The 10,091-nt window shown below is 50.6% G+C and overlaps 1 protein-coding gene across 1 annotated transcript; it reads left to right on the top strand.

Annotated features, from left to right (window-relative positions):
* Window positions 1-614: 614 nt before the first annotated feature.
* LOC103800702 (immunoglobulin superfamily member 3-like) lies at window positions 615-8,587 on the top strand (the record flags this gene model as incomplete). The annotated part of the gene is made up of 4 exons (XM_009073087.1): window positions 615-1,025; window positions 2,737-3,144; window positions 7,150-7,578; window positions 8,337-8,587. Coding segments are annotated over 4 exons (1,499 nt in total), but the record flags the coding sequence as incomplete, so codon positions are not given.
* Between the last annotated feature and the right edge of the window lie 1,504 nt (window positions 8,588-10,091).

Here is a 10,091-nt window from a genome sequence, read left to right on the forward strand (position 1 = left end):
CTCAACAAGGATTGTGGCTTGTCCCAGGTTGTGCAGTGTGTGGTGGACCTGGAGTCAGATGTCCTGGCTCTGGGACCAGAGCTTGCTCCCTGCTGATCCCTACCAGTCTGGTGCTCTTTCTTCTCCAGTTGTACCTGCATTTGATCCCCTAGCTATTTGGCTCTGGGTTACATCTCACTGAGATGTCTGGCATGCGACAGCATAAGACTCCTGTTTAATTCACTCTTCTTGGAAATGGCTTTCTCTGGAACTGTCAACCGCCCTGAGGTGCAAGTGGTATGATTTCACCACTGAGTTTGAGTCTTCTATGTCTGGTGCCTTAGACCATGGTGAATTAAAAACAGAGAATTTTTTAAAGGTCAAAGTGTGACAAAGCAGCTTCTTCCTGAGGGACACAGCGGGAGGATCCAGGACTAGAGTAGAGGCTGAAAGAAGACAGAAGATTTGGTAGGAGAGTATCTAAATGCCTTTGTCTTAAAGGCAGGTGGGACCCAGGCAAGATCAGCCATGCCTGCAGTTGTGAGAGGTGTCTCTAGTCCACCCTAAATCAGGTGAGTTTCTTTTATGTGTTAATGACCCACCTTCCTTCATCCTTCTTCATTTCTCTCTCTCAGTGACCAAGCTGCAGGTGAGCAAGTCGAAGCGGAGTATCACTCTGGTGGAGAACCGGCCCATCCTCCTCAACTGCTCAGTGAAATCCCAGACCAGCCCTGACTCGCACTTTGCCGTGCTGTGGTACGTCCACAAGCCTTCGGATGCTGATGGCAAGCTCATCCTGAAAACCACCCACAGCTCGGCCTTTGAGTACGGCACCTATGCGGAGGAGGAGGGGCTGCGGGGCCGGCTGCAGTTTGAGCGCTCAGCTTCGGGAGGGCTCTTCAGTCTGACGGTGCAGCGGGCAGAGGTCCGAGACAGCGGCAGCTACTACTGCCACGTGGAGGAGTGGCTGCTCAGCCCCAACCACGCCTGGTACAAGCTGGCAGAGGAGGTGTCAGGACGGACAGAGGTCACCGTCAAGCAGCCAGGTATCACATGCTGTGCCAGTGGGGTCCTCCTCTTGTGCATGGCTTGTGAGCTTGCCAAGCTTTTCTGGTGCAACAAGGATCCTCTGCTCTTCTTTCCACTACGGCCTTGTCACGCCCTTCTTTACATCCTCATGCCTGCACATCCTGCACGCAAAGGGAATTTTTCCCCCTTTGATGTGACCCTTGTCCCTTTAGGCTGGGCCGGAGTGCATTTCAATGTCCCCATGTGAAGGCTGTCCATCCCCCACAGTCTAGAGGGCCACTGTATCCAGCCAGATTTCTTTGATGCTCAAGAGCATCATATAGCAAGAGTGTCGACTAGCGACCTACTGAGAGAACCTAAGTGTGCCTGCCTAGGAAAGCATTTTTATGTCTTGCACGCAGTTTAATGTTACTCTGTGCCTTGTCTCATTTCCCTCTGCGCTGTGCACCTGAGGTATGAATAACAAGTTTAATGAGGTGGGGAGCTGGCTGCCAGGAAAGGAGAAATCTGTGCTGCTAGTGGTTTATTTGGCAGTGGACATCACTGATAAAGGGGCTGATGGAGGAACTAAATATGGCCCTCACAACCTGGGGACACAGCCCTGCCTTGTGCAAGGTGGGGATGCAAGCACTGTTTGAGAGCAGCCTGGACTCGCCTGCTGCTGAGGCAGGGCATTGATACTTTGTGAGGAATCCTGCCTTGTCCTTGTTTCCTATCTTCCAGCTCTGGAAGATAAAATCCCTCAGGCAGGAGGGATGCGCCTGTATATCAGGGCTGGACTAGGCTGCCTAGTGCGTTTTCTCTGACTGGATTTAGCTGGCTAGACAGAAGCTGTGTGGACGAAGGGACGAGAGGGATATTGAGTGTGGTCCCCAGCACAGCTTTGCCTGGTCATGTAGGAAGCAGGACAGGCCACAGCATGCTGCTTGCCACCAGTGCCAGCTCCTCATTTCTGCCTGCAAAGCCCCAAGATAGCTATGGGGCAGTCAGGGAGGGGGACCAGAGCTCCCTCCTCCTCTGTATCGCCTGCCTCTGTCTGGGAAGTACAGTGCTTGTTGTTTGCTGCAGTGGCTATACCAGGGAAGTCCAGACTGTGCCCCTGGAAAGAAGTCATGAAGGAGTCAGGAGAGTACGACACGTCATTTCACATAAAAGAGCTGATTCTCATCACCCGCTCCGTGTATCAATGAAATTGTGGAGCAAAAACCAGGGACATTCCCAAGGCAGCAAACACTGTGTGTGACCTTGCCCTCAGGCCACTTCGTGTTTTGCAGTGGTGGTTCCCTATAATCAGCTGTCTGTTCTCGGCCTTGCATTTTTCCCTTTTTCCACAACAGGAAACGAAGCTTACTGGTTGGGGTGTAACCTGGGCCCTGCCCTAGGAGGAGAACAAGACAAAACTGAGGTGTGATTGCCCTATATAAAGTGTCTGTGCACTTAAGACCTCCCAGGTCCTACTAGGAGATTGTGGGTTTCCACTTCCTTGTGCTAAATGAGGCATTGTTGGTGGCTAGCCTGATATTTTCAGAAGACCCTAAAAACACAAGTCCTATTCTTTTTTCCTTCTCTTTTTTTTTCCTCTCCTTTCTCGATCATTTTTTCCCCTCTACTTTCTCATTTCTTTCATCACACCCCAGGAGTGTGGCCATGCAGGAAAGGCTTGTGAGGAGACAAAGGACCCTTGCAGCCCTCAGTCACCTTGCATTTCTAATGGCCTTCTCCCCACAGATAACCGCCTGCAGGTGAACCAGACCCACAAGAACATCACAGTGCTGGAGAATGAGTGGGTGATCCTGGAGTGCCTGGTGAGCAATCGGACCAGCCCCTCATCCCAGCTCTCGGTGGAGTGGTACGTCTGGCGGCCAGGCCACCCGGAGAAGGAGGCAGTGGCCTGGCTCAGCCGACAGAGCACCCTGCACTACGGGGACCTGGCGACACCGGGTGACCTGCGGAGCCGACTGCACCTGGAAAGCCCATCCCCAGGTCTCTACCTCCTCTCCATCCAAAATGCCACCGTGAGAGACAGCGGGGCCTACAACTGCCGCGTGGAGGAGTGGCTCCTCGACCCCAGCGACCGCTGGTACAAGCGGGCAGAGGACCTCTCTGGACTCATCACCCTCACTGTCAAGCAGCCAGGTGAGGAGGATCTTGTGCCATCAGATTTGAGCAGAGTTGTGCCCTCTTGGACCAAACACGAGTCACTATCTCTGTCAGCAAGAGTGGGTCCAGATGTAAGGCAGGACCACTGTGTGACAGGCCGTGCTGATGCTTGTTTACATGTCTTCTTGGGTGACCCTTGCAAGGGTATAGAGCAAGTCCTGCAAACACAGCTAGGTAGGATTGGGATTCTGTCACCACTGCATCTGCAAATTTTTTTTTCTTCAGCACTTTTGGCAGACTGAATAGGATCGGCCCCTGATTTTACTCACATTTTGATTGAGAGTAAGATGGAAGAAGCTACCTGTGCATCCCAGGCGTGTGCCCCAGGGGCAAGGTCCTTGCATGTAAAGAGAGCAACAGAGGCACACTGCTGACTCATACTGGGCTTGCTGTCAACCAGCACCCCGAGATCACTTTCTACAGGACTACTGTCCAGTCACTTCTCTCCCAGTTTTACTTGTGTGTGGCCTTACTCTGTCCTAGGTGCAAAATCCAGGCATTTCAGCTTGTTAAATTTCATTCCATTAATCCAAGTCCAATGTTCCAATCTGTTTAGATCACTCTGTAAGGCCTCTTGTGCCTTAAGAGAGTCAACAGCACCTCCCAGTTTGGTATCATCAGAAAACTTGCTAATGGTGCGTTCAATTCCTGCATCCAGATCTTTGATAAATAAATTGAACAGCACTGACCCTAAAATTGAACCCCGAGGAACACCACTGGTGAGTTGTAGCCCAGACAGTTGTAGCCCCATTCACTACACCCCTTTGAGCCCTGCCCTTCAGCCAGTTCTTCACCCAGTACACCATGAATCCACTCATCCCGTAGTTGAACAGGTGGAAGGATGCTGTGAGGGACAGTATGAAGAGCCTTACTAAAATTCTGAAAAACTGCATCCACTGCCTTCCTTACATCTGCTGGGCAGGTGGCCTTATCATAGAAATATATTAAATTAGTTAAAGAGGAGTTTCCCTTTGTGAATACATGTTGGCTGTGCCTGGTGATTGTTCTTTAAATCACAGAATGGGTGAGGTTGGAAGGGACCACAGTGGGTCATCTGGTCCAATCTCCCTGCTAAAGCAGGGTCATCCTAGAGCACATGGCACAGGATTACATCCAATTCTTGAATATCTCCAGTGAGAGAGACTCCACAACCTCTCTGGTCAATCTGTTCTAGTGCACAGACACCCGCACAGTAAAGATATTTTTCCTCATATTCTGGTGGAACTTCCTGTGTGTCAGTTTCTGCCCATATGCCTTTCAATAGTACCCAGCATAATCTCCATAATTTTTCCAGGTATTGAAGTTTAACTAACAGATCTGTAGTTTTCTGGGTCTTCCCTCATGCCCTTCATGTAAATTGGAATAATGTTGGCCAGCTTCCAGTCATCAGGGACCTCCCCAGACTCCCAAGGCCTTTGGATGATGTTCAGTAGGGGTCCTGCTGTAACATCTGCTTGCTGCATCAGTACTCAGGGATAAATTCCATCCCTCACAGTTTCAGCATCTGCAGGCAGAAAGTTACTGTTCCAGCCCTCATGGTCCTCTGAATCAGAAGATTGGGCAGCCCAAGGTTTATCAGTATTATTAAAGACTGAGGCAAAAAAACATTGAATGCCTCCAGGTCTTCTTCATCCTTATTAGTCAGGTGACTATCTTCAACAAGTATCGGTCCAGTATTTTCTTTAGACAACTTCTTGCTGTTAACATCCTTAAAAAAGCCCTTCCTGTTACCTGATGCGATACTGGCCAGTTTCAACTCGAACTGAGCTTTGATCTTTTGTGTCTTCTCCATGCATATATGAACCTGTAATCTGTAATCTTCCTGCGAAGCCTGACCTTGCTTCCAGAGATAATACAGTGTCTTTCTTCTCTTGAGCTCCGCAGGGAGTTGGTGGTCTAGCCAAGCTGCTCTTCTGTCCCACTTGCTTTACTTAGGACATGGTGGAATTTCCTGCTCCTGTGCTTCTGTAAGGTGGTCCTTAAGACTCAAATTCATAAGCCCTCAAAAGCAGATTCCCAGAGTACTCTGCAAAGTTTTCTCTGTTTTAACAACAGATAAGCTGCAAGGACAATTTGTATTAGAAAATGCAGGTTCCTTAGTTTTTGAGGCATATGACTCAAGATTAAATGTCTGTATTAAAGGATGTGGGTCAAATAATAGTACAGTTCTAGTTTGCTGGGTAGTTTCCAGCCTGTAAAGTAGCCACTCTGCTATGGTGCTTCATTCCAGCTGGATGTCAGCGTTGTAACTGCAACAGAGCTGGCAAAAGGCCTTCATGGTCATTCCTGGCAGAGATTTGTACTGTGGAGGAGGAGCATTCTCAGGGGACAGCAGAGCTCTCATCTGCCAGGTCCTTGCTTGGGAAGTTTTGTTGGCCAAAGTGGCTTTAGAGGAGACACCCTCCCCAGGCAATCCCTGTGCCCTGCATGCCTGCGTGGTTGAAAGTGCTGCTCTCTGCCCGGTCTGAGAATTGCCAGCCCTGATGGAGGAGGGAACGAACAGCAGGGGAAATCCTCAAGGCTAGTTTTGAATGCAGAAGGATGTGGAGTAGGAAGAAGAGAGGGAGTTGGGGGTGTGCTAATTGAAGAGGATTTTTTTCTAAAAGTGCTTTGTTGTTGTTTGTTTTTCTTTCATAGCAGTCAGTACTTAACAAAATGACTAATCTTGCTTGTGACTCATGTTTCATTAGTGAGGATCTCCATGCTCATCTGTCAGGACTATAATCATGAGCAAAGGGGTGAAAAAAAACCTCTCAGCACCTTCAGGCAGCAGCTCTCTTTCTGCTTAACCTGCTGAGGTGGGGGAGGCTTTGTGTTGGATTTGACAAGCCATTTCTTTCCCTTTTTACCTCAGTAGTCCTTGAAATCTCAGGACTTACTTCATTCCTGTTTCTGCTTAGGAGTCTTCCCAGGAAAGCTGTGAACTGCAAATACTCATGTTGCCTATGGCCTGAAGTTCTCTGGCCTTAATGAAGCTTTTCCTTATGGGACCATTTAAAAAGTGTTGGGCAGATGCTGTAACAAGAAGCCTACCTGAGCACATCAGCCCTGTGGCTGATGAGAGCTGGGGGTAGCAGGGATGCTCAGGCTCTGCACAAAGGAGGGCTTGCCCAGTCATCATTGCTGGAGAAGAAAGCACCTCTCTCCTTGTTGAGCTATCAGCTTGCCCTTCCTGCTCAGCTCCTGCATTGGAAAGGGAATTTTAATCTTTAAATGAAATCTTATATCCAGACTGATTGTGATCCCTGGAGCTTGTGTTCCCTGGCAAGATGGCTAAACTAAATGTTAATTGCTCTTGAAGTCAGCCTTTAGTCAGCTCATCGTGGGTTCTGGCCACTGTATCTCAGCTAGGCAAAAACATCTCTTTAGCCTTGGCAGCAAGCACTAGAGATAAAAAAAGGAAGCCGTTTGGAGCATCCTTGCTGCATCATGTTGACACCATGGAGGAACCTCTTACCTAAATAACTTTCCAAACTGCTGGAAAAAATCCTCTCTTCTTCTGTCATACTGATTTTCAAGTCCTTTGAGTGCTCTCAAAGGCAAAAAATAAACGGGGAGTGCAATGCTTGTTGCAGCATTAGCTGGGGAGTAGTAGTACGTTGCTCCTCAGCACACGCACGAAGCCTTGGTGTTTCCTGACACATTCTTGTAGCATGTCTGGATGAGCTGCAGCAGCTTTCTCCTCTCACTCACATGCCACTCAGTTGGTGTGGGGGTCTGCACGGGCAGGGTGGTAGCACAGTGCTTGCAGCCAGCTCCTGTGTGACCCTGCACCAGGCAGTGTGCAGTGAGGTGAGGCTGCTGTGCCCGCAGGGTTGACCACAGAGGTACCTGTGAGTCTTGGCAGGCTGCATCAAGCCTTGGGGTTTTGCTTGGATCATGGCCAGCCCCAGAGTCGTGACAGTCAGTTTGCCCTGAGGCAGGATGGTTTTGATGGTAGCATTTTGCTCAGTGCTCACCTCTCCCCTTTTGTCATCTCAGATCCCACCTTGCAGGTGGACACAGCCACTGCCAACCTCACGGTGCAGGAGAAGGAGTCCTTCCCACTAGACTGCATCATCCTGTCCCGCTCCAGCCCAGAGTCCCACTTTGCAGTGACATGGTACAACCTGCGGGCAAAAGAGGCAGGCAACCCTGCAGAGGAGGAGGAGGAGGAGGCGGAGAGGGCAGTGGTGCTGAGCGTGGGCCCCGATGCCATCTTCAGCCCCGAGGCTGATGGCTGGGCGGGCCGACTGCGCTTCCAGAGGCTCTCGGCAGTGCTTTTCCGGCTGACAGTGCTGCAGGCTGGCGGTGCTGACACAGGCAACTACTCGTGCCGTGTGGAGGAGTGGCTGGCAGACCCCAACGGTGTGTGGTACCGGCTGGCAGAGGAGGAGTCGGCTATGGTCGCCGTTCACGTGCAGGATGCAGGTGAGAAGAGGTGACAGCTGTCTTGGGGTCATGGTCCTGGTATCCCCTGTGTCTTTGGTTCAACCAAGATAAAAACGCCAAGGTCTGAATAGGACCAGGTCTCACCTGCACCAGGGCAAGGCTGTGGTGCCGATACTTTTCCAAGCAGCTCGATGGCTCATAGACTGGTTCTTGCTTGGGCTTGAGTATTCACACTGCACATAGCTCTGTGATGGGGCTTCCCACCCCACAGCACTTACTGCCTGGTGTGTCTGGAGTCAGTGGGGGCACTTTCCCCCTCACTGGGGCTTAAGCCTTCCCTCTGGGAAACAACCAGGAAGTTGGCTTAGCTCTGCACAAGGGTCTCCTCACATTAACTCCCAAAGCCATTGGCTGGGTTAGAGGGGCCCCAGACATAACTGGGGTCATGAGGGCTTTGTGGACTCTTAAGGGAGATATACCCTGGGGTGCTTCTGCCTATGTGTACCACCCCAAGAGAATCAATGCTTTGCAAGGCTACCCACTTTGTAAGATACCATAAAATCTCCACCAGGGAGGACTCTGTCAGTCATGGAACTCTTGGGGGGATGAAGCTGAAGCATGCCCTGTGATAGTCTTCTTCTACTGCTCTGTTTTCTAACATGGGTATTTTTCTAGTAGCCCCACCTCAATGCATTTACATAGATTAATGACCGTTTTCATGTTTCTGAAGTCTGTATGCCCTGCATTACAGAGAAGCCATGAAATGTGATTGTCCTGTCACACCCATCTCTTTCCAGGCTCCACCCTGCAGTCTGTCATCTGCTCCAATGATGCCCTCTTCTACTTCGTGTTCTTCTACCCCTTCCCCATCTTTGGCATCTTGATCATCACCATCCTCCTGGTGCGGTTCAAGGGTCGAAACTCCAGCAAGAACTCAGAGGGCAAGAACGGGGTCCCCTTGCTGTGGATTAAAGAGCCTCACCTCAACTACTCTCCCACTTGTCTCGAGCCACCAGTCCTCAGCATCCACCCAGGAACCATAGACTAAAGAGGCAGAGGCACCTAGGGGGACGCACAGAGAGAGAGAAGCAAAGACACACCAGGAACCCAAAGGAACAGAGTGGGTTTTGTTCTCGTTTCATTTGTTTCAGTGTCTGTGCTCCGGCGCAGCGGCTGGGCTCTGTGGAGCACCCAGCCAGCAGGAGCAGGAAGGTCCAAGGCTTCTTCCAGCACCTGTGGGAATGCACCCCCTCACCCCAACAGACAGAGGCACTTGCTGTACATAGCGGATGTTCCTCTCAGATTCATTTTACTCCCATCAGTTGCTGTCTTTTGGGCTGTTACTTTTTTATTGTTTATTTTTTGGTCACTCAAAGAACTGTAGGCTTCTCCTGCCCTCCACACAATGTGGAGTTCCCAGGGGGTATTTGGTCCTGGGACGATCTCTTTGGAAGGAAATGTGTATGTTTTCCAAAACAGACTGTTTTTCCTTCTCAGACTCGGCACCGTGGTGAAGAAGGTCTTTTCCCAAGGTGCACTGAGATAGCTCCTTCCTCTTCCAAAACAGACAAAGCCAGGTCCACCCCCGAAAGGATTAACTGGGCTATCTGTTGGGTGGTCCATTTCAAAGACTGGCTGTAGCCTCATCCTCTTCTTGCCTCCATCATACTGTTCTCTCAGGAGGGAGCAATTCACCTTTTCGAAGCGTTCCCAGGTCTTGGAGAGACTGAATAATCAGGGCGCTTGCTATCAGGGCAAAAGCAGTTTAGTTTGTCTCTAAGAACTGAAGGGGGGAAAGGAAGGAGGACGCCTGAAAGCAGTGACTGTGTTGGTAGCAAAGAGGGTCCTCATACGGTCCAGCTTACCAGAGTCATGCTCCTCCCTGGTGTCCGTGCTGCCACCTCTGGCGAGGCAGATCCTCTCTGTGCCCCAGTTGCCTGGGGATGGGAGGATGGATCCAGTCTCTGAAGGCTTCAACATGACCAAAGTAATGACTCTAGGAAGGAGAAAAGGGGAAGCTCCACAGGTTGGGTTCACAGTCCCTGGATGGTTCAGCCAAGGAGCCCAGTAGCAAACATGCCACACAGCAGGGACATGCAGTTAACCACCACACGTCACAAGTTTTCCTGTGGCTTGCACTGCTTCCCGGTGCAGGCCTGGACAAGGCAAGGAGTCTGCAGCACATCAGCACCCTGGGGGCTTCCCTGTCCCCTTGGCCAAGAGAAGTCTTCCCCTCTGTGGTGTATATATGCATCTGCCATTTTTCATTTCTGGGACTTGAGGAGGAAAAACCATTTCTCCATAAGCTCCCCCTCTTGGCAAAGTCACCTGCTCTTGCAAGAGTCACTGTGGCAGGAAATGCTGTTCTTTCTGTGAAAGATATGGCTCTCATGAACCAGACCAGGGCTCTCCCATGTGGGGCACCTGAACTCCTGTACCCACTAAGGCCAAGAACCCCTGCCCAGTCCTGTGGAGGAAACCGCCTCCTCCCCCATACGCCCTAAGCATTATGTCTGGTGGAAGAAAATGTTTGCCAAAAATGGCCTTTTGTT

This window comes from Acanthisitta chloris, unplaced genomic scaffold, assembly GCF_000695815.1.
Source record: "Acanthisitta chloris isolate BGI_N310 unplaced genomic scaffold, ASM69581v1 scaffold12244, whole genome shotgun sequence".
NCBI lineage: Eukaryota > Metazoa > Chordata > Aves > Passeriformes > Acanthisittidae > Acanthisitta > Acanthisitta chloris.